We start from the raw sequence: 26,375 nt of genomic DNA on the forward strand, positions 1-26,375 counted from the left end.
CGATTATCGTCATATGCGATCATGTTTATTTGGTTGAAAATTATTTGAGCCTAGATATACATTTGAAAAGATACAACGTTTTTTATTGTAGTTTTTATCTTTTTTAAACAATTTCTGTGCGTTGATGATAAGCACAAAAATGTTCTAATTTGACATCAAGATAATGATGACGAAGCTATTTTCTTTTAACTTTCGATTGCCTACATTACTATCATTATTTAACAGTGTATCGCCGTGAATGTTTATTTTAAGTATGATAATTAAGGAAAACTTAAAATAATAAACGTCTTATTTAGTTAGCTGGTGATTTTATTCCAAATGTTTTTGTTCAACTATACGATGAGTTTCTGAAATGGCAATCTAGGACCTAACTTTATGTAACGATGGAAAAGGCAATCTTCTTAATGCATATTTTTTTAATTAACATCTCTATTTTTTTCTGATTGATTAAAATGCGTAAAATATATTCTGAAACAAACATTTAAGTAATAAATAGAGTTAATTGCCTCGAGGTTCGATCGCTGCATTCGTTACGGTGGTTTTAAAAAAAAATTACTGCTTCCTGATTTGCACAACGTAAAATTAAATGTTTGCGTTTAAATATTGTTTAATGAGAGAAATACAATATTTTTTGAAAATGGAATTCCAATAGCAGTCTACAGTGCTAATTAAGAACGCGACTTGATTATTTTAAAAGTACTTACACAACAGTTATAAATTTATCACACCTTTGTCAGCCACGTTAAACAGTTTCAATCAATCGAACGTCCAGATCAAAAAAACCGCATCATAAAGGCATACTATATATTTTTTCCAGTTAATATATTCACGCAACCATGTACTCCCTTTGTGTTTGACTTTGTAAGCGTTTGTCAATTTGCTGGTTGTATAGAGTTAAAATACATTTTATGCATTTGTAGCTGAGTTTATTCAATCAGTTTCCTATTATACTTCACCTATGATGTTGTCGGAAATAATAGGATGCGGCGGATGGTGACGATTTCTGTAATCTAAATCTCCGCAGCGAATATAATTTTATAAGAATACTCAGATTCTATGAATAATGATGACTTTGTATGTTACAAATTTTGTGATTCGTAGCCCATCCCGAATTCATATCGCCAAAATGTATACAAAGTAACAGTTTCCATTTGAACATGAAATTATAGATTCTGAGTATTCAACCTATAGTTTCTGAGTTCTAGTAATGGGTGAATCAGTGTTTCGCTTAGTGGATTTACTAACTGTAACTATTTGTACATTTCACCTTTGATACATTTCTATTGTTTTTGGATAACAATAGATAGAGCGCGAGGGGGCGGCATTGTTGAAGTTACATAGAGCTAAAATTAGAAGTCATAGGTGTTAAACCCCCGAAATCGTACTCCTGATTTCGGAAAACGTTATTATTCAATACGCGTTAATATCTTCTATGCGGATAAATAAAAAAAGACGCTGCCGCGTGGAGCAAATCTTACGTTCGTCGTCTAAAAACTTGTTTGAAGCCACGCATATTAGAAGAAAAGTCTCATATTATACATCTCTTCTAAATATTCATCAAGAGATTATTATAGCTGTCGAAACGCTGGGCCCTTGGAGTAGTGGTGCAAAAAGCTTCATCAAAAGTATAACACCTCGCCTCATTGCCTCCACTGGTGACAGGAGGGCTGGTTCGTTTTTTGCCTAGATGATCGGAATTGCGATTCAACGGGGAAATGCTGCTAGCATTCTTGCCACCATTCCACGCGGTCAAGATTTATACAGTAACTAGCTTTAGTTCATATTTGTATATATATTTAAGCATTTAATGTTGTTAATTCTTATGTTAATAAATTATTATTATTTAGAGATTATTTCGATTATATACTTAGCGACACATTATACTTATGTTTTTAATTGGTGACGTAAGGAATGGTTTATACTTCTTGATGCCAATGTCTGTAGGAGACGGTGACTTCGTAAATACCAGAGGGCTCATTTGCACGGCCGGCTATTTATCTTCTAGCCTCTTTAGATGGATGTCGATTAATTGAAATTAATATTCATAGATTTATTTAATAAATGCCTCTGACTTTAGAATGATTACGAATTTAGTAGAATTCTGATATCTCATTATTAAAAAAATATAGGTATTTCGATTTACTTGTTATGAACAATACCTACGAGCACATTAATATTAAATCAGCATTTTGCAATACGTGTAATTTTAATTAAGGATGTCTCCCCTCGTTTGGTTGGTTCATAATTATTAGCGGTCGTGCACAAACTCATTGACCAGACATTGATATATTTGTGGTTATAGCTATCATATTAACGCGTATCGTTTTAGCAGCCGCCGTCTATTCATTACGTGCCCTTTTGATGTTTTCTAATAAAATAAAATCTTAACTAACGTAGTGCTTGAATTTATTACTATATATAGACTTAATATACAGATAGGCTTGAAAATAATAAATTTAAAATATAAAATCTTATTCTATTCGTGGTACCTAAATACCTATTAAATGTATTCATCTTGAGTGAGTGTTTTGCAGGTTCATCAAAAAATGGATGTTGTTGATGATGTTGTAATTAATTGAAGATCTTCTGATTTACTTCTTCATTTCATGCTATTAAAAGAAATTTATTTCAGAAATTTTAATTAAATTAGTTTTAATCCTAATTATATCGTTTAGTGAATATAACAGATCAAATTAATCTAACGGTTTTGGACCTAGTTCTGAATTGTTTTCCTTCTTCTTGTGTTTATACGAAACGAAAAAGTTTTCTATCAAACGCCCATCGGAAACGTAGCTCTATTGCCATTTGTCTCAATTATAACTTGATGTATCTCGCTTTTACGCGATCGTTAATAGTGTTAATTGGGAGATTTTATTGAAAAGTCAATTTCATCAAAAATAAATGCAAGAATTACTTTGTGAGATCTCAAATCGCGTTGCTACGATTTCGTTGGACAAAGTGAGTGTAATCGGCGAACTCGTCCCCCTTATGATGAAAAATGAGTATTTGTATGCTATAAAAACAATTGGTTGGTAGCCATCCCGTCAAAGAAGCCCCAGTCCACCTATTGGTGGAAGTAGCTGGGACTTCGGGCATAGTAGACTTTCTGAGTCTCCACAGAGATTCGATCGGTTTACTGAGTACCGTACACCTAACCAACCACCAGCAAGACGCGGGTCGGTAAGTACCTACATCATGGATTAAGTACCACTTAGGGGAAACTATTCAGTTTTTAAATTTATAAACGGCTACCATAACAAGTAAGGGGAAATATAATAAAAATACGTTCATTAAATGCAAGTCTACCCAATGTTCTTGACATTATGTTAGGCATCTATTTTACCTATATACATTTTGTATCTATACTTATTTTATAAATACCTATCAATTTATTATTTATTTACTATTTATTACCTACTTTATTTTTATGACATTACGCACAAGTCATGATGATCTTTATATTATTATATCAATACTGTTATTACAAAATATAATGTCTTTAGAACACAGCGTTAACCCAAAGACACTATAAATATGTTTTTTTTTAATATTAAAATAATTGCGTAAGACACATAAGAGAAATGACATTTATATTTTTTTTGTATGTGTGTATTATGTATACCACAAAGTGTTAGGTTTTGATTACTCAAACGCAATACGTAATATATATCGTTGAAACGATTCCACTAGTTTTTTCTTGATAGTAATTTGAAAACTTTTATAATTTCATAACAAGTCGTACTGAAGCAAATTTCGAAGTTAAGACACTGTTTTTTAAAAAGGTATTGCAATATGAATTGTACTGTATGCCTATTTAATAAATTTAATAATATTGAAAAATAATAATAATGAATTAAATTAAATTAAAATCTATATTCAAATTTCATTTTAATACCATTTATTTTTATTTTAATAATGTAATTATGATAACTATTGAGAGAAAATGAGATCTGATAAACTTTAATTTCTTTAAATATTTACATTTAAGATTCACTGTCACAATGCAAGTTTAATGCTTCTTAAATAAATTAATATTTTCCATTGGACATCAAATCATTTAATGTTATAAGTTAGTAATATAAAACCAATAATTATTTTTTGAATAGGCAACTAAAATATAATCAAATATCATGTTACACTATTACCATGATTGAATGATTATATATACTGAATATTATATTACCTAGATGTTATAGGAAGTCTTCAGATACGTTAATATTGATTAGTTTATTTTGTTAGATATCTATACAAATTCACCTGAAATAATTCTGTTATAGGTTTTATTATTTAAATTCTTTCATTGCACTAAAAATTTGTCTACAGTTCGGACAATAATTAAAAATATTTATTAAATTTTTTTTTTGGTCGTTAACACTATGGCGATTTCTTTTATACTCTTGCAAATTAAATTTATTTGTTACATTATTTCAATCGTAAATATTAATAATATTATTTTTTTTAACTCAATTCAAAATGCGTTGCATTGTCTATGGTTGAGAACAGGTGGCCTTTTCTCTGTGTTTCCTTTGCCTTACATCTGACAATGCAAATAAAAAAAGTTAAAAATGTCTACGGTTGACGCCTTGACGCTAGTTGATGAATTTTGTTACAAATTTTATATGATTGACATGAAAACTTGATATTGTACAAGTGATGTAATTAAACAGTTAATTCAATTACATATTTATTTTTTCGAATGTCTTGCTTTGAGATAAATTTTTGCTTTAACTTTTATCCACGGAACAGTTGTATAGTTGCGTCTATTATCATTTTACATGTGCGTGAAAGATATGTCAGAACATAAGAGTAGATGTACGTAGAATTGTAGCTGTTTTGACAATGTAATACCCGATGAATGTAAGCAATATTTTTCTCCTTACGAACTCTTATGTGTGGCACAAAGGATTAAAAAGCCGTTGTAATGTTACGGACAAGTGCAAATTTGGTTAGTTAGGATTTGACAGCCGGCAGGCTTGTCGTAAGTGATTTACGATCGGTTTTCTATAAAAATGAACAGTCGCAGTAGCGTAAATGAAACGAATTTGGTGAATTTCTCGGCGGAGCTGTCAACATTAAACCAGTTGGATGCAAAAGATGGATTGCTGAGTTTTCCATTCGATCACATCTACGCTTGTCATTCTCAAAGTTCAGAAAGAAGGCAACCACTTCTGTTGGAAAAAGAAGTTGAAGTGTCGACGCACTGTGTTACTACAGAAGAGAAAAAGAATGCAAGTTCTTCTGATGTGACAAGGCTATCAGAACAACTCACTGTTTCTGAGAATCAGAACAAAAAGCTTAAAGATCTGTTAATCTATCACTTGGATCTTATACAGCAACAAAACGAACTAATAAGCAAAAGAGATAAATTGTACCAAACACTGAAACAGGAAAATGATACAGTAAGTTATTTATATGGCTCAAAAAATACAATTTTTTTAGAGCTCTATATTATGCATGTTATGCTTTGTTTACATACAAATAGCATATTTAAAAGACTGGAAATATAGATATAGTTAAAAGCTTTACATTGATTAAGAAAACATACTACACTTTATTAACATAGCAATGAAACTCCATTAAAAAAAAAAAACAAAATTAGTGCTTTTGCCCAAAAATATTACTAAAGCGCTTATAACATGCAGTATTACAATCTCTGGTATAAGATATTCGTATTTTTTACGTAGACAACTCTGAGCTTATGTAAAATCAAAATATATATTTCAACATCAGTACAATGAAGTATGTACAGTTAATTGTATAAGTTAAAGCTTTAATCCACTAGCGTCAAGGTTGTTAAAACCACAGCTTTATTTGCAAAAGCTTGCTAACTGCTACATTACTTATGTTTATCCTGTCATTTGACAGGTCAGAGGTATTTGGGCAATTTCTAAATTTGCCTCAATTTGAATTTATTTGAAACCTTTAAAGAGTAAGTTTTGATTAATTATATTTAATAAATTTGCGAATTCTTCAAAATTTATTTATATTTATGTTTGAACATGTTTTTATGGAATTGATTGAATTAGTATGTTAAAGTTTAAGGTGTATAAGCAAAATTAAGTATGATTGAAACCTTATCAATGATTTTCAAAATTTTTCATGCAATTAAAAAATTGTTATTTTAAAATATATTGCTTTGCGACTTGATTTTCATAAGTTGTTGCTAAATGTTGCAATGCGTTTCTGTCAATATATTGATGGATATTAAACAAACCTTGAAATATTAACAACAACAATTTTTATACTTTTGTAAAAAAAAATATAGTCACATGAAATACATTTTAAAGTCATATGACTATCTGTTACGTTATCTAAATTCTTTACAAGATTAATATCGATAGAAAATTCATAATAATTAAAGTTAAAATATATTAACACAAAGTATTGACTTCCTATTTGATACCTGTAAAAATTATTTAATTATTTATATTTAGATATTTATTGCCTCTGCGAATTATGCACATGAAAATTATGAACGCAGCTGCCAATTTAATAATATATATTTATTGTATTAATTTTGTACAACAAATTTTGTAAATACTATACATAACATTCCTTTCTAAATGCATTTTTAATACATCAAATCAAGCGAAAAAGTTGCTTTGCATGTTAACAAAGATTGCAAGAAGGAAAGATAAAATAAAGAATTTACTATAGACAGTCTTAACTGACATTTACTGTGCTAAAGGTTATGAAATACTTAATTTAAGTACCCAATATAGAGCCATAACAAAATCGAAGGTGGTGTGTTGGGTATCATAAATAATCTAATAATTTGATAAAAATAATATGAAAATGTTAAAAGAAAATGTATCCAAGTTACTTACACTTAATATCATATCATAGTTGTATGGCCATCTTATGTACACATACATGTCAGTCATTTTTGCTATGCTTGCACAGTTGAGACGTTTTATTTGATTATCAAATGTAAAACACTCAGTGTCAATAGCTGCCTTTGATTTTAAACAGAAATTTTATAATAATTATATGTTATTTAACGTTTATTTTTCAATAAACTGGGCTTGCTGCAACTGTAAATTTATAAATTATGATACATTTTTGTATAATAATACCGTAGAATATTGATTAGACTTAAAAGATATATAATTAGTACAAATCTTAGGTTTCATTAAAGATTATTTAGTTTTGAATAGAATGTTTCGTCTTTAGACTAGCATGCTAGCTATTCTTATAGGTTTGAATATTTTTATGAATCTCTATTTAGGCAATTTTTAATAGTAGAACGTATAAATACATTAGATTTAGATTATAACAGCACATGTTACTATTATATAGTAAAGATATAATGTAGTTGTAACATTTTAGAACTATTATGAGTTTTTAAAATTAAAATAAAACACTTGATACACATTGGACAAGTATTATTTTTGTTGAATTTTTTTTTTCTATTATTAATTAATATATTTTCTACATTCTTATTAAGCTATAATATACGTTTATTTTCTGACTTGCAATTGTCTACAAATATATTGTTGGATGATGGGGATTGTATGAATAAATGTAAAAATATGTTCTATTGAAATATTTTATATAGTGTCTACATATGATTACAGCTTAAGGCAAAATTAATTCGAATGGACAGAAGAGTAGGATTGAGTCAACGGCACACTGTCAATCCTCCTTTATACACACCTACTTCTACGATCACATCGGGCATCCTTAAGAACGAACAAGGCGCTTCTCATGTAAGTCCAATTTATGAGCTTTGATATGCTTTATTCCTGACTTAGTTTTTAATTTTCGTTATATCCATTCATGATTTCCGATTACTAAATAAAATATTATTTATTTTATTGATCGTTTAAACAGTTCTAAACATTTTATTATTTTATCAATAATTGATATGATGAAAATTTCACTCGTATTTAAAGTTTAAAATAAGAGAATTCACTGAATGGCGATGAAAATAGTTTGACCACTCCTAAAATAATCGACGTTTGACGAAATAAAATGAACTTTTATAGGAATTTATGTCGAATGCTAGTTTTGTCACGAGAAATGGCGTTTTTACTTGAAATTCAATATATATATAGTCTGAGCTCTTCGAAAGCATGTTATAATGATATTGAAGAAAAGTGTTGGCATTAAACTTAAAAATAATTTTAAACAAGTATTTCGAACTATTATATATTAGAATAATTGGCGCTGCTCTCACCACGCAATTGAAGTCTGTTTCATGACAAAAACTTACCTCCAGTTTAACCTTAGAATTATCTTTATTTGGATTAAAATTTTTATATTTTTTATCCACCCCGGTCCCTCCCACAGCCGTGATCGGCTATTTGCGGAATCCTCTCCTTATGTTGTCAATTAAATTCATTTTCAGATTATGTTAAATAGCTTTACAGAACTACTTTTACCAGATAAAGGAAATTCATGTCTTTTTGATAACAATAAACCTTTTGGACAGGGAACATTCGGGATAGCAAGAACGACTAGAGAGACAGGTAAGCAGCATTTGCTATATTTTAATGAGTAATAAATTTTATACGTAGTTACTTTCTTTTACTCTAAAACATTGATATTTTACACATGTTCGACCCGAGATAGCAATGCTTTGTATTGAGTTTCGGTATATTTCGGTAATAGACTCAGTGTAACTACAAACACAAGGAACATTATATCTCAGTACCTAAAAGGCGCATCGGCAATGTAAAGAATGTGTCGATGGGCGACTTTGTTTTCGCTTACTGTCTGATTGTCCATTTGTCAGTCCTATCGATTTTATAAAAAATAAATTGTCAAAAGTTTCTGATTTTCAATTTATCATCAAAAAATATAAAATCTTTTGAAATACACCTGTACAGTATTATTGTTCTGTATTTAATTCATTTAAAACGCGCAAACGTTACATACATATTTTTTTATTCCATACAAATTTTATACCATGAAAAATAATAAAGGTTATAATTGTAAGAACTACACTATATTTTACGAACTATGCCTTGTTTATTTTAAGCTTTCAATTTATTTGGTCTAAATAAACATGAAACTATGGATGTGTTCTATTTGTTCGGCTTATACTTTATATTAATAGCAAAATGTTTTCAATGATGTATGTTCGGTAATAGTACTGTATATGTATATCTACCCCCACGTTTATACGTGGGTTGATAAATATTACGTAAATAGCTGACTCGACCTGTGGGTGTAATAAGAACTTTTTATATGTATTTTATTTGTTACAATATTACCATAACCAGAAATCATCCAAGGATCTACTTAAACATACGAAAAGACAAAAAAATCTTGAAAACCGTATTTATTTATGTCATTATTGCCCTTATAATGAGAAATTCAGTGATCTATGCACCTACAGAGAAATATATATAGTATAGTAAATAACCAGAAGAGGCCTGGTGGCTATGTGATTTAGTTAATACATAATCAGTGTTTTCAGAAGTACCAAATTACGCGTCAGGTGACATAAAAGTTCCGGCCTTCGATAAAAAACATAATTGTGATAATTACAAAATGATTGACAACAAGAGATCAATTATTAAGAAAGAGGTGAAGACTGAAAATCGTGCGGAGGCTCTGTACACGGTTACTTCTAACAGGTGTGTGATATATATTTTGTTTTAAACAACTTTAGATTAATTTATAGTTAAAAATTAAACTTTCGCACTGTATATTTCTCAGTCTGTATTTTCGTGCTTAGATTCAACTAGCTCAAAACGTTAGGCAAATTCAAAGATACATAGCTAGAACGAAAACTAGAACTCTAATGTGTTGTCTATATTATCTATACTGGTATTATAAATACGATAGCAACTATATCTATCTGTACGTTGCTCTTTCACGATCAAATCACTGAACTGAATTTGATAAAATTTGCTATGAAGTATGTTTGAACTTCAGAGTAGAACACGGGTTGCTTTTTATGCCCAACTCATAATCCACCCCAAAAACTCGAACGAAGTCACAAGCGTTAACTTTCATTTCAATTTCATAAAATGGAAAACGTTGTGTTTTATTGTATTCGAGTGTACACTAATAGAAGTGCTTAATGGCCGGTGAGAATATTAAAGGGTATATTTATTTTGCTGATGCATAGAAGATTTTTACTTCTTGTAAGAGTATGTTAAATATAGTAAATATGCAAAAGCCTAACCAACCTAGCCACCACGAAAAGAAAGATTTAATTGTGAAAGATTTAATAAAATGTCAAACTACCCTCAACTGCGATCGATTCTTGATTTCATATTGAGATAGATTGATTGATTGTGTAGACTCAAGAGTATGAGCGAGACAAAAGGATTAATCAAGCTGCTGATCGTTTCTATATAGATCGGTTAATGTAACCGGCATACCTTCAGGGGCACATACGTCAACACGGTGATACGTTAATTTGACAAATATACCCTTAAATATTAAAACAGAATTACAACTTTTACAAAGAATTTATGTATGCGTTGACATTTCCAGCGTTTAGTGATGTAGGGGATTTTTGTATCATCTGTAAAATGTTTTTTTTATAAGACTATTTAGTATCAATTTATATTTTTTAGAAGTGGTAGCGATCTCGTTAATTTTGTGAATGAACCTGCGATTCGGTGCCATTGATTATTCACTTTTCACTGTAGAGTCGCTTAAAAGCCAACATTCGACGCTTAGCCGAAAAATTCGATTTACTGTGAAGAGTGTGGGACTATAAAACTTTTATATTATGCGTATTTCCCCATCGACGACGGTTACTTGTCTAAAATCATATTCAAACATAAATTCCATGAAATTATTTATAAAAAGACATTTACATGGATTTTCAAAACGGTTATTTGCTTTTTTATTTATAGTTCTCTGCCTGTAAAAACGCTAAAATAATTTTGGTACACCATCTGTTAGCTACGAACCTAGATCGAGCTTAAATGAAACCTATCGTGTGTGATAAGTATGACTCGCGCTTAGAATGATATATTTCCAAGTTTTACCCTCGTCCTTTGAGAAGGACCCCTTTACCCTAAGTAGTAATACAATTTATTTATAATAGCTTGTACTTGCCACGTTTTGTATCGAGCAAAGTGAACATTTTGGTACGCAGCGAAGGCATATAACATCCATCCATATAAAAAAGATGATTATGATATAATAAGTAGGTAAATACATAAAAATAAAAAGCAGATATACCTATCTATGTACATATATAAAATACTTTAGTAGCTAGAGGGGTTGCATTTAAATTGTGACCTCGCTTGCAACCGTGTAAAAGGAATAACGATTTGCGACCGTAATATCTACTCGATAAGGGTGGTTTCTCACCCTCTAGCTCGGCATTAAGCCATTTACAATAATTAATTTGTCACGCGTGTAGTTAGTGTTTGCATTGTAGGAATATTTTGAAATATCAATGCAGTTTATTGATTTGTAATTAGCTAAGTTCGATACCACTTGCATGCAGACTATTGTACGTTCATGATACCGTGTTAGAACCATGTCATAATTTCAGGTCACGAAAACAATTCATAGTCTACTGCATCGTATAGAATAAAAAATAAACTTTGAAATTCTGACAGATGACTATTCTGGTAAACGCTTCAGTTTAAATAACACGAACGAGAGAGAATATACGTTTTTATCTATTATCTATAGATTTGTTTGAAGCCTTTAATTGTGTAGAACATGATATATTTATATAAGTTAAAACATTGTTTAAACAGTCTTTAAGGAAGTAGGAATAAAAGATTCTGAAATTGAACTAACGACAAATTAGTGAACATTTTTATTTTTTATATCTATATTTTATCTTGATGCAAACAATCTACTAAAGTTAATGCGCCTATGTATTTGTGCATAAATATTTTTAAAAAATAGTTTGTTTTAAACAACAAAAACTAAAACAGCTAACAACTTTAAAGTAATCCTCGTGTTACTGATACTACAGTATTTTAGTATTCACCTTAGATTCGAAACTTTAATACTCAATTATCGTGTATCATCACTAAAACAAAGACTCAGCTCTACAGTATACGTACGTTCGTAGAAAATTGATATTGGGACTAAAATATACCTACTTGATTAGTATATTTTAGTTATTTTTACAATATATGTGTTTGTAGTAATTTTACACAATTAAAATATATTTACTTCTGCAGAAAGGAAATCTTGTAATTGCTTCCTAATTGATTATTTTGATTGAATCACTGACTAACACTAAATGGGCGAATAAAAAATAAATTAGACACTCAATACAAAATTGTATAGGAGTTATTAGGCTGTAGGAAGTTTTGGTACTTGTATTATTAAATTTTTGAAAATAGTGACTAGAGCATTTCTTCTTTTTCAATAGAATATACAAATCGAATTGGTGACAGCTTTACAATTTATTTATATAAAAAGTGCTAAACTGCTCAGATCCAAAAGTGCTTGTATCAGCAGCTTTAATAAAGTATAATGTATTTTAATTTTATCATTTCATACAATTTATATCAACAATAATAACATTGAGAGTCATTTTTCTTTTGCGATAATGGGGCATAGTTCAATATCGGATTTCATTGCTGTTTATGTATTATTATATTTCATCGTCATTTTAAATCTAAGCGTAATTTTTATAATTATTTATAAGGCTTGAAATATTACAGTACATTTGAAAGGTAGGCGTGTATATATACTTAGGGCCCTTATTTGTTACTATGGAAATTAAAGTCTATATCATCAAATAGAATGATAACGCCTAGATTATATTTTATTTTATTATTGCGAAGGTTTGTCAGGAGGAAAAAGCTAATTAATTTCTTGATGGTTGTTCTTATTTTCGCAAGTGGAGATCTATTGTAACAAATTTTAATAATAAGAAAGTTAGTTCATTTGATACATTTACGTGTTAACTACATAATCGAGCAGAAGAGGAAATATGATGTCTGAAACTTGAACCCGCCTGACAGACTAATGACTGTCACAAGTACTTAGAAACGCTAATTTGAATAATTGTTATAATTTCATATATGGTTTTTTTGATAAATTAATTTATTGGTTTGTTTATATTGTCTATGGTAGCAATAGGGTATTCTACGGTGTTTAAAATAGCACTTCAAAATGTTGTCATAAAAAGCCACAAAAAGTTTATTTAAGCAAATTAAACTCCTTTTCTTGTCCGAAAATTAAATTAAAATTTAACCCTTTATATTCCCGCTGTCAGTCATTTTGCAAAATAACAGTCCATACTCGTAAATACATGTGCTTTTATGACTCAAAATCGATGAATTTTAACTATATTTCTATATAACCTTTTAGTTTTATCAACTTTCATAATTTATTTTTCACCACCGAAAGTACCCTTTTGTGCTTGTGTTTCGATCGCGTTTACTTTACTGCTCGTAACTTAATTTTGTAGTTTATAACTTTAACAGGTGCTTATAAAGTGGTAGGATAAGACGTGAGAATAGGGTATTTAAAGAAAGAATCTATTTAGTTTTATAATCAAAATACAGGGTAACTAAAACTAATAAAATAAGGCAAAAATAATTTTATCATTGTGACTTTCATTAAAATACTAAATACTTAAAATTGAACTAAAAATTTAGTAAAATAAATTTCAATGAAACATTCTAGAGGAGCATTTACCAAAGCGTGGATCGTGATTTACTGTTTGATGAAGCTATGAAAGTCCCAATTTCCTTTAGCTTACTTCACCTTAGGCCTGTATGCGGTGTTATTTGTATATCTATACATATAATAAAATTGGAGTGTCTGTTGTTGTAATATTAAAATAGCCCTTTTTACTCAATACATATGCATGTGTACACACTACACGGTACATTTACCAAAATGTCATTTTTTACAATTTTTGTTTGTATATCTGTCTGTTGGTTCCAGCTAATCTCTGGAACGGTTGGACCGATTTTGACGGGGCTTCCACTGGCAAATAACTGAAGCAATAAAGAGTTGTATGCGGTGTTATTTGTATATCTATACATATAATAAAATTGGAGTGTCTGTTGTTGTAATATTAAAATAGCCCTTTTTACTCAATACATATGCATGTGTACACACTACACGGTACATTTACCAAAATGTCATTTTTTACAATTTTTGTTTGTATATCTGTCTGTTGGTTCCAGCTAATCTCTGGAACGGTTGGACCGATTTTGACGGGGCTTCCACTGGCAAATAACTGAAGCAATAAAGAGTAACTTAGACTACGATAATATTTTGTTTTCTTAAATTCAAACGCGTACAAGGTCGCGAGCACAGTTCGTTTAAAATAAAGCTGTTCCTTGTGATAATCTGGAAGTAGGCAATCCGAATTTGATTGTTTGTTCTTTGGTCCCGGTCTTGTCAACTTTGGGAAAAAATGTACTACTCCTTTGTATCTCTACTTCTATCCATATATTATATCCGTATTTCGCATTTTTTATATACTGACTCTTTCTGATAATTAAACTGTCATGTTGGTATATTAAAAGAGCGCAAAATCACAACGAGACATTTGTGTTGCATATACATATATCGAAAACGAAATCTCAATTACTTCAGAGATATAGGTTACGGTTACGACAGAGATAGGTCCTTTGCTCCTCCAGGCATTGTATACTGAAGAAAAATATTCTAGGGCCGTCAGTTTATCTATAAGTTGATCTTACCGTTTTGTTTAGTCTTGCAGTCTGCAACATTTAAGGTCGTGTCCAGTGGAAAGATACACGGCCGCCTTCCTAAGTTGTGAGGGAGTGATAAATACAAATACAAATTTACTTGGTGGTAGGGCTTTGTGCAAGCCCATCTGGGTAGGTACCACCCACTCATCAGTTATTCTACCGCCAAATAACAGTACTCAGTATTGTTGTGTTCCGGTTTGAAGGGTGAGTGAGCAAGTGTAACTACAGGCACAAGGAACATAACATCTTAGTTCCCAAGGTTGGTGGCACATTGACGATGTACTTAATATTTAGTGTGAATACTTAATATTTCTTATAGCGTCACTGTCTATGGGTGATGGTAACCACTTACCATCAGGTGGCCTATATGCTCGTCTGCCCACCAATACCATAAAAAATCCAACTCGCTATTATTAAATTTTCTATAAAATTAGTGCCTGTAATCAAAGTTGCTCGACATAGGTATATTCAACAAACTCAAACATAAAGTTTTGCTGTTTCATGGTACAATAGTCAATGATTGATACCTAGATGAACTTGCGCATACCAGTAGTATATGCTTAAATCGGTATAATTGCTTTCCGGTCAGTTGTTTGAAATGTCACGTCACTAATATGCAATTATAAAATCCTTGTCTATGTCATTCTTAAATAACAGAGTTGCATGGAGTTAAATTGACCTGCATTTATAGCAGATAACAGTACAGAATAATACTGATTCCAATTTTCTTACATTTCTACGTACAATACGGTATAAATAAATACTACACTTTGAGTGTTTCGTTGGTCTGTAGGGGTGCAAATATCATGGTTCTAGGTTCTTAATTTGATAAGTTTTTGAATCAACGCTGTTCATAGCCCAGAGTTACAAATAAAAAGGAAAGAAAAAAACGAAGGACAAACAGGTATCCCAGACACAAAATGTATGAAGTATATAAACAAAATTCATGTATGAGAAAAACATTAAAATAAAACAAAAATGAAATATTTATATGTTACAATGTAGTTATCCAAATACACCATACATAGTATTACATATGACACGTAGTTTTATGCCTTATTCATCGAATAATAGTTTTCGCATAATGTAAAAAAAAATATTAAAAAAATGTTTTATAAATTAATGATGCATAGCCACAGCATGGGGGACGACAATTTATTACATACACATATAAATAAACATAATTCGATTTTTCTATTGTAATGCATTTTAATAGTTTAAATTTTACTTTTTAAGTATCATAAATCATCGGTATACACGTAATGTCAAAGAATACTTCGTGATATTACTTGGCGGGAATCACAGATTATACAAACAAAATCAGTCTGTAGAATGTTTAATGAGATCTATATACCGATTGAATACCTTAAGTTACGCGCCATTTTCAAGTGGCGTTTGAATGACACGCACGTTGAAAGCACGGCGCGTTACTCGTTGCGTTGGAGTTGAATACTGGTATTATTTTTGACACTTCGTGTGAGTATGGCCTCAATATTACTGAAATGGTGTGTAAAATGATAATTTATTAATAATATAATAGTTATGTTGGTTTTAAAATTAAATTGTTTATTTACATTATTGCTTGAATAAATAGAACTCTTCGTAATATACTTTTCATTATATTAAAATAGTGATTTTAAAAAATACATTTATAAATAACCCCTGTAAATGGTTTGTTTGATTGACCGAAATATTATTTGATTCTGTTTGTGTACTCTTAACTTGATGATGTTTATAATTACAATAATATATTATAAATGGTAGACAATATCTCAGGATTCAAAAATTTATTTTATCTGTAATTCTGATTAAAGGGTTATTGATCTTCGTGAGACGCATGATACTCTGACCAGGTAGTTTGGTTGTTCTCCGGCCAGCTTGACTTGATAGGGATTAGGGGGTCACTTCTCATTTTGTGTGGTCGTCCAGAATCTTCTTGGTAGTCGCTGCTTGTGCCCAATTTACCAGTTTACTACGTGGGTTTAACGTACTGAAATTTTCGTAAAGCTATACGTTACCGCTGTCTATATAATTTATTTATGCGAAGTTAAATATGGTAATAAAATTTTGAAATTTTGTGGTTTATTATCGATATGAATTTTCGATAAATGAATCAAGACAACATAGCTTACTCAGTAATTAGGATAGAATGAGTATACATAACAAAAAACAAATATATATATAATGTAAATTAACGGTATATGTTTCAGCTATTGTTAAAACTGTTGTTTTAAATGACAAAAGAGTTTAATGTTGTGTTGAATGAAATTTGAAATATTATTTAAAAACCTCATTAAAAACAAAAAGTAAAAATTTTCAAACAAAATTGAAAAGAGGCGATTTTTCTTTAGATTCTGGTTGTAGAAATGTAAGAAACAGTTGATACTTTATGGTTTCTTGAAAAATTAAAATTCTGTCGATTCGAAAGAGTTTTATGCCGAAGCGCTAAATGTTTTCTTTTTGTGATTACTAATATGAACGCTCTATTTAGATTTCTAGGTGGTCAGACTAAGATATCTGGATATCCTGGGGCAGCCCCTAAATATTATTTGTTTACAAATAAATTTAAAACAGTTTTCGTATTTCGGGGTTTTTATTAATATATTTACATATGACTTTTTCAAGACTCGTACCAATAACTTTTAAATGTTAGAGGTATTGCATCGGTCACTTGTTTTTTGTGCATATATGTTATTCAAATAGTTTTGATATCTTAAGTTGCTTGGGTCTGTTGCTCTGGCTGGTCTCCTCTAAATCTTGCTTTAATCGTATATTATGTATGCATTTTAGACGAATCTAACGAAACGCTGTATAAACACCTAAATCCATAAAGATGAGAAAGGCAGTAGCTAAATATTTAGACTCCTCTGGAATAGTAGGGTTGCAAATACATTTAATTGTGATTGGCAATTCTAGAATCAAATATCGAAAAAATTCCCATTTTTTGTTCGTATTCATCAATCATATTCCAATTTCATTTCACGTGCAAATACGATTGCTACGAATCTACTGACATGACGTCGGAGGATTGACGAGAATTAATCGTCAGACTTTGCATTTGACAATCAACTGACCAATCGAAAAAATTGCTTTGACTTTATTTTGACAGTGATTTGAGGCCGTTAAAATCTCTTTTTCGATTGTTGGGAAATATTCTGAGTGGCACGAAAATATATCGTGATAGTTTTGAAATGTTTTAGCAAAGTATCACCTTCAGATTACTAAATCACTATATGAATCTTTATAAAGGACTATTTATGTGAGGTTTTGGTCTCCATTCACAATTATTGAAGAAAGTTTAGTAAGAAGTTGTGTATACTGTTCAATACTAAAAGTCGGTTTTTAACTACAACTCTCTATCGTTAATATTCTCGTTATAATAATAAGACAATTTAATAAATATTAAATAAAAATATCATTATTAAAAATATATAACTCTATTAGTTTATATTTCGTATTTGTTAATGCCGTATTAATGATTTAAAATATATATAAATGTATTTGATATGAATATAAAGAAACTTCTAAAAGAAATGTTATATACTCGAAGTGGTATAATTTTCATTCTAATGAAAGAAATGTTTTCAGCGGCACTCCGGTTATCCAAAGAATACAGAGAAATAGACGAAGGACCTCTGGGATCGGCAGTTTGAGTCGCATGTCAAAGACTCCCAAGACGCAACCCACAGAAACAACCACGTCTAAAAGTGAGTTATAACAATATAAGTCGACAAAAGTTTCACTTATTAATAATTCTAACACTAAAATACATGAATAGTTTTGAATATAAGCGCGAAAGTTTCTGACAGAACTCATGTGATATGTGCCATAGGAATTTATTTACTTATTATTTTATAATATAGCTTATACATTGTTTAAAATATATCCATATAAAATAATTGTGTGATATGTTGATGAAAGGTATAGTCATACATATATCTTTGTGTTTTGCACATATGCAAGTAATTGGAGCTTTATTTCCGAGACGCGTTCTAGCGAGGGATAAGTGGAATGTTTCAAGAGGAATGACAATAACGAGGTTTCTATACCGATAAAAGTTCAGTTTATATGTGTTGCTATATTTTGTCACAGTACCATTTTAAAAACAGTCCTTAATAAAATTACCAATAATAATATCCTATTTTAATTTCGTTGTCGTTAAAGTTTCATAATTTATTTGATTTCAGATAAAACAAATACTGATCCAACTTACGATCGGTCGTATAGTGTCAACAAAAAGTCGAAAATGATAAACACATACGGGAAGTCGAGGAATTCAAGCATAACGAAGCGGACGAGCCAATTTACAGGATCACTGTCCGATAGATTGCGGCTAATCGACACGACACCCACAGGGGAGGACCCTTATCAGCTCGGCGAGGCGGATATGAGGGAGCAATCGCCGATACCGAAGCTGATGTTACAGAAGACCAATCACGGACGAATGAAGATATGCTCGGAATCCGGTGAAACGTCACGGCGCATATACGACTTGCCAGACACGAAAACGAAACTGAACCGGTTCATGTCAGCTTACGAGCAGGCTAAGAAGGATCCGGAGAAGACGATGATGTTCGACGAACCGCCCGAAGACATGCTCAAGGGCGAACCGGAAATCGATTGGCGAATGTTCTCAGACAAACCGGTGAATGAAAGCAGTCTCTGTGATTTCGCGTTCGGGGAGACGAACAGTAATCTGTCCTCGATAATACCCTCGTTGGACGCAAATGAGTTTCAGGAATTGTTCACGTCAGACGCAGCTCTGAATTTGGATAATTTGAATCAATTGGATTATCCAACGGAGAAATTGATGCCTGAAAAAACTAAGAGACGTAACGCGCGTACAACGAGTCTAATAAGCCCTACAGATGTAAGACATGTTAACTATTATTTATCCCTATACATCTTATTCTTAGTCTATAACAAATTTTAACAAAAAATGAACCTATTGGTCCTATTTTTCTTTCTGATTTGACTTTATAGTATATATGGCATAGTTGTTATCAAAACAATCTGTATCAAAAGACAAAACAGTTTGCGGAAGTAGACCCAACAAATGTTTATAAGTTAATCAAATTACCTAATCAAAAATATACGGATTATTGAGACCAGAATACGATGATGATATATATATCGTTACTGTAACAAGTTTTTAGTTATGATGTTAATACAGTAGAACCTCTTTAAGTCGAGACAGACAGAGAATTTCGACTTAGGCGGATTTTGATTCGACATAAAGAGTTAAATACAAAAATCGATAACAGTCGGTAACTTTTTTTTATTCGAGATATAGAGGTAAAATTTAATTTTTCAAGTTATGGAGGGATAATATGTAACAAAATGTCTTGGACAGACTCACTGATTATTTCGACTAATAGAGGTTCGAGATTTCGAGTAATGGAAGCTTGGTGATTGGAGGGAAGGAAATAAAACGTTTTTTCGAAATTTGAAAGTTTTCAACATATCGAGGTTCGACTTAACGAGGTTTTACTGTAATTACAATGTCTATAGGTGATAATGTTCCTGTGCGATTTCGGCTACAAAATCTATTCTCAACAGAGACATGAACTAACTTGACATAACATATTATACACAATTTATGCTCCATTGGTTTTTTGGCACGGGAACCAATACAAATTTCCAGATTCCGTTCTGAGTATTATTTGATAATTTAAATATAATAGTTAGAACATAAGAATAATTAACCAAAATTATTACTATGTATTTGATTTTTTTTTGTTTTAGGAAGAGGGCGTTGAAATAAAACGGGGTACTCCTAGCACGCGGGGTAGAAAAAGGGCATTCTCTGCCATTAGTCTGGGGAAACAAAGTGCAAAGGGGCCGGCTAAACCAAGAGCTACTCGAGGCAAGGGTAAGTAGAAACCATGCAGTTCATCCTAGCAACGACCTCATCGATACATCACTAATATATTTGGACATCACGCCTCAAAAGTTAAGTATCACTTAGTCAACGAGATAATGAGAGATGCTTATTCATTATTATCCATACATAAATATTCTCTGAAAAAGATAAAAAAATTCGAACTTTCGTACTTCTTCTAATTTCTATGTACTATATATATAATACATGTATTATATTATTAAAGTATGCGTATTAGAATGGTTACTATAAAAGTTAAACTACAGATATTGAAAAATAATTACATACAATATATTTGCACTAACTGCGACTTGGCTCGATAATATTTCAATCATACGTACGGAGAGACAGCGAGAGTTAATAAATTAGCAACGTTAGAGAGAAGTGTGGGGAGACCTTAATACAGTAAGTAAAGAAACATTCTGTTTCGTGGCCGTTGTGGAAGGTGCTGCGTGATTGGGATGCTTGGATTGATAATTAATTGAATATCATTCAAATGTCATTTCACATAGAGTTCAAATTTGTTCAAAGAAATAAATTCAATTTATTGAGTAGTTACTTTAAATTGAGGATTGTTTTAATATGTCATATTTTTTTATTAGCGGCAACTCGAGGTAAAAGATCCCCTGTACCTGGAATGATGACGAATAAACCATACCCCACGTTGGTTGGCGACAAAGATCTCTCCTGGTATTTTGGGTTAGATCCAGATTTGAAGCTCGAGGACGTCGACCCACCTGCGGATAGTCAAGCGTCTACTGTTGAGGTGTGTACATAAATAAAATTGATGATAGTGTTTTTTTCAAGTCCGGCTGAGTAGATACTAAGTACTCATAACATATTCTATCGCCCAAAAGCAATATTTACTATTATTGTGTTCCGATTTCCAGGGTGAGTGAGTCAATGTAACTACAGACATAACATATCTTAGTTCCCACTCTTATATATGAGAATACATATATCCGGTATTTGACACTTTTGGTAATCTTAATGTAGACAACGAATTAATGCTGGTTGTTTTGTATAACTAATTCCTTTTTGTGAGTCAATGAAATATAAACCTTATTAAACTGAAATACAATATAAATTGCATTGAAAGTGTTATCTTTAATTTCTATTCGATCTGCACAGGTACCGAGGTGGAGAGAGAAGCCGTATACAAGTTGTTATACTCTCGAAGGTACAGAAAATGTCGACGATAAAGTTTTCGAGAAGAGACATCAGAAGTTAGAAGCTGAAGAGAGGCGGCAGTTGAGGTACACACTATCGAGTTATTGGACAATAATTTAGTTAAAGAAAAACGTTAATTATTTACATATAAATTAGTTTTAGATAGTGAACCTCCCTGGCGTCGCACGGGTGCAATGATGATATACTAAATATTCTTGATAATTTGTTTATTTATGACAACAGATAAGAAACTTGAGAAATTTTTACTTGATGGTAGGGCTTTGTGCAAGTCCGTCTGGGTTGGTACCACCCACTAATAACAGTACTCAGTATTGTTGTTTTCCAGTTTGAAGGGAGAGGGAGGCAGTGTAACTACAGGCACAAGGGACGTAACATCTTAGTTCCCAATGTTGGTGGCACATTGACGATGTAAGGAATAGTTAATATTTCTTACAGCGTCATTGTCTATGGGTGATGGTGACCACTTACCATCAAGTGGCCCATATGCTCGTCCGCAAACCTATACCTTTAAAAAAACTTCTTTAATTATCAGCGTTTCTTTACTATATTGCCCTTGTATTATTTATAAAAATCTTCCTTTCGAAACTCTCTATTTTTAAAAAAAACCGCATCATATTCCGTTTTCATCAATAAACAGTTTGATTCAAGAGTAAGAATTATATTAATATTACATGCATATTATATAAGAGAAAAGCCGATTTAAAATACTTGGACACTTTTCCAGATCTGAATGATTTATGTATTTAATAAAACTTTATCCTTAAATTCATTCCCAAGAACAATATCAATTTGGTTTTAACCTGTTTTTTTTGTATACGTCACTGTAACAATAATCGACAGTAAAGTAAAGACTAACTATATAATCAGCGCGTAACGAACGAGCTGCCTTAATAAGTACCTAATCATCTCTACCAAACAACTCCATAAAATGATACTCGTATAATAGACCGGGCAAGTAATGCATAATACAAGGCTACGTACGACAAGGCTATGTAATAAATAGCTTTAATGGCGCCACTTACCTTGGCGTAGGGTATAGTCGAATTAATTATATTCATTGCATTCTATCACAAATGTTTCAGCCGTTTTGACGGTTTTTGCGATACTACATTATATAGTATAAAATTCGCTCACCGCTGTCTGTCCCTATGTATGCTTAGATCTTTGAAATTACGCAACGGATTTTGATGCGGTTTTTTTTAATAGATAGAGTGATTCGATTTTTGTATATAATACATGGACAATATATTAAAGAAACTGATCATTTTATAAGTTTCTAATGTGTCGTAAATGAACTAATTCTGTTGTATATTTAGTATCAGTGTTGCATCCGTGCGAAGTGGCGGGTTGCTAGTAAAGAATTAGAACAAGTATTGGACCACTCTGTTTACTAGCTTTGTTCTTCACTAGCGTGTATAGCTTCCTTATTTTTTTATCTTTTTGTAGTAATTTAAGTCATTTTTTTTACCTTTTGTTGATTGCGTCTAGTTGTGCTTACATCTCTTACACACTGAAGTGCTGTGTACAGTTGTAATTGGAAAGCAGATTTATTGTTAAGTATGTTAAGTACTGTCTCGTGTATCTAAATGTTTTAATCTGTTACTGTACCAAACAAAATAAATAAATACGGCAAGGTAGAGCGCGATTACTGCCGATTTACACAACCAATAGAAATAGCTCCCTATCGCGCCAATAGACGCTATTCGTCGCTATAGATTCACGTGTCAGAGAAAGCAAGTCATGTTAATCGACGCGTCTAATAGACGAACATCTTAGGACATATGATATTACAAGTTATTACATTTGTGCAAAGATCATATTCGCATGAGAAATAAATATTGATAATTTGGTATAGCGTACTCAATTCGGATGTGATCGGTTTGACGAATTTTGTCGATGCGACATCAAAGTTGTGTCGTACTATACCAAGATCGACAATTTCCCAGATGGCACATGAGGCGGATAAGGGAGCAGCGTCACGTCGAACGCCTACGTCTAAGGCAGAGGGATTCCTGGAGTTCCACGGTGAGCGCGCCCTCCGTGTACTCGGTGTGGCCGAGGCCCCAGCAGGACGCGAGGTTCATCGAGATAACCAGTGACTTGCCGGTTACGGGTTTCGGCGAGCCGTTACCGAAGCTACCGGAGTCGTAAGTATAGTATTTAATATCAATTATTATTTTATATTAATATAGAGTCGAGATGGCCCAGTGGTTAGAACGCGTGTATCTTAACCGATGATTGCGGGTTCAAACCCAGGCAAGCTCCGCTGATTCATGTGCTTAATTTGTCTTTATAATTCATCACGTACTCAGCGGTGAAGGAAAACATCGTGAGGAAACCTGCATGTGGCAAATTTCATAGAAATTCTGCTACATGTGTTTTCCACCAATCCGCATTGGAACAGCGTGGTGGAATATGTTCCAAACCTTCTCATCTAAGGGAGAGGAGGCCTTTAGCCCAGCAGTGGGAATGTACAGGCTGTTGTTGTTGTTGTTATAATGTTGACTTGATGACCTCCATGGTCGAGTGGTGTGTACACCGGTTTTCATGGGTACGCCACTCTGTGGTACCGGATTCGATTCCCGGCCTAGTCGATGTAGATTACCATTAGTTTTCTATGTTGTCTTGGGTCTGGGTGCTTGTGGTACCGTCGTTACTTCTGATTTCCATAACACAAGTGCGTCAGCTACTTACATTGGGATCAGAGTAATGTATGTGATGTTGTCTCATATTTATTTATTTATAATCAAATGAGTATCTGGTGTAAAACAACAGCAGCCTGTAAATTTCTCACTGTTGGGCTAAGGCTTCTTCTCCCTTTGAGGAGAAGGTTTGGAACATCTAACAACGCTATACCAATGCGGGTTGGTGGAATTCACATGTGGCAAAATTTCTATGATATTAGATACATTCAGGTTTCCTCACGATGTTTTTCTTCACCGTCGAGCACGAGATGAAATATAAACACAAATTAAGCACATGAATATTCTGTGGTGATTGCCTGGGTTTGGACTCCCACTGGGCCATCTTGACTCTTAATATCTGTATCTGGTGTATATATTACGAATTCCGTATTGAGCCAACAAAAGTTGAAAGTTGACTGTAATGTTCTATCCTCCTATTCTTAATAACCGAGAAACCTTCTAGGAAAGAAACCATTATAAATTTATCAATTAATATACCGTTCTTATTTCAAATTTTAATGTAATATTTTTTTTTATTTGTAGCGACTTCATGCTACCATGGGTCCGGACGTCGAAAGCTTTGAAGAGATCAAAACGATCTAAAACTCTTCACTGAGGGTTTGCTCCGGATTATGTAATAGAACAGCTGAGAAGTTGATGAATATTTACAAGCCAAGTGCGTGTTTCGTGATAGTGCATCTATGGAACTTAAATCTATATGAATAAGTATCAAGGACATGATCTTTATCCTCCTGAGTCCTCGTGGTCATATATAACGTAATGGATACTTTAGTCCTGACGTTACTAATTACTTGCCCATAACGGCTGGATTATCTTCACGCAGACGAATTGTAAAACACCAAAGATAAATAGCGGCTTGATTCGAACCATAAATCACTGACCTCTAAATTCAATGAGCCTGTCCCCTCTAACAATGGTAATCCGTATGTTCTATTCTCTTAAAGAGGTCAACGTTATTTGGTTGTAGGCTAGCAGTAAGTATATCATATAAATTTGATAACTTATTGTCTGATTTTTTATGTTAAAATTAATGAATTTACTTTGCGTATAATAACAATTATTGGTCTATTATTAATTTATAGTGCCATGCTTTGTCAGTCGGTTGCTGTTATATATGTATATATAATTAAAATATATGGGTAGGTTTTGGCTATGAAGCAAAAGGACGTAAGTCAGATAAAGTTCTAAGTATACCGTGTCTGATCTACATACATGACCTTGAAGCTTTAAGCTAAGGACGAACAATAAGAACAGTGCCCTCTATTGGAAAGAAACAGGCATAGTGCACACTAGATACGGTCGTCGTACGACTGTCGAACCGTTGCGTTCGTGTGCCCTAAGCCTGAAATAATTTAACTGAATTCTAGTTTATTCTTCTTATTGACAGTGATTATTACAGCTGTCTTTATTATTGATTTAACTATGGAATATATTTTTTTGTTTTATTTATTAAACCTAAAAAACATTTACTTATACATTTACTACATATAAATCGTAGTAAGCGTTTGTATCCCTTATTGAGTATAGAATGTATTTACCAACGCAAGGAACAGGACTCAAGATTTTGTTACTCGATGTCTGCGTGAAGTGACATTCGGCTTTTACGGAAGTGTACTTATTATAGCTCAGGTCTCAGGAGTACACTATAAGGTGTAAAGTATGTAGTCGAAACTATAAATGTATATTTAGCTAGTGAATGTTATTTGCTACGTACACAGTTGATTTGATCATATAAGCAATACAGTGGTTGCTATAACATTAATTTAGCCATGTCAAGGTCAATGACCCCGACAGTTGTTAACGTTTTATTTTGTAATTAAACTAACTACCTTTATTGTTACTGGTTCGCCCATCAATGGGTTAAAGTAGGTCCTGGTTTCGATGGACAAAAATATTTTAAGGAAATATTTGAAATAATTATTGTTACAATCGTATATAATTATGATAGATTAGATGTTGCGTTTGGCTTCGCTTGTGTCG

General features: G+C 32.0%; 1 protein-coding gene across 2 annotated transcripts; it reads left to right on the plus strand.

Moving 5' to 3' along the window:
- The first annotated feature begins 4,579 nt into the window (after window positions 1-4,579).
- Window positions 4,580-25,415, plus strand: LOC124543248. 2 transcript variants are annotated; one of them, XM_047121393.1, is made up of 11 exons: window positions 4,580-5,399; window positions 7,578-7,709; window positions 8,351-8,471; window positions 9,425-9,584; window positions 18,207-18,325; window positions 18,806-19,488; window positions 20,364-20,490; window positions 21,102-21,265; window positions 21,631-21,755; window positions 23,637-23,837; window positions 24,918-25,415. In XM_047121393.1, the coding sequence occupies exons 1-11, from the start codon at window positions 5,010-5,012 to the stop codon at window positions 24,988-24,990; spliced, it is 2,295 nt and encodes a 764-aa protein (XP_046977349.1). In that variant the 5' UTR covers window positions 4,580-5,009; the 3' UTR covers window positions 24,991-25,415. The 2 variants fall into 2 exon arrangements, with proteins under 2 accessions (XP_046977349.1, XP_046977350.1); XM_047121394.1 differs by having other exon boundaries at window positions 8,435-8,471.
- The last annotated feature ends 960 nt before the right edge of the window (window positions 25,416-26,375 follow it).

The sequence above is a fragment of the Vanessa cardui genome, chromosome Z, assembly GCF_905220365.1.
Source record: "Vanessa cardui chromosome Z, ilVanCard2.1, whole genome shotgun sequence".
NCBI lineage: Eukaryota > Metazoa > Arthropoda > Insecta > Lepidoptera > Nymphalidae > Vanessa > Vanessa cardui.

Coding starts and splice junctions, on each gene's coding strand:
- LOC124543248 (XM_047121393.1), top strand. CDS start 5,010: ATGAACAGTCGCAGTAGCGTAAATGAAACGAATTTGGTGAATTTCTCG. Junction 18,326..18,805: donor AGAAACAACCACGTCTAAAA/GTGAGTTATAAC, acceptor ATTTGATTTCAG/ATAAAACAAATACTGATCCA. Junction 21,266..21,630: donor GTCAAGCGTCTACTGTTGAG/GTGTGTACATAA, acceptor CGATCTGCACAG/GTACCGAGGTGGAGAGAGAA.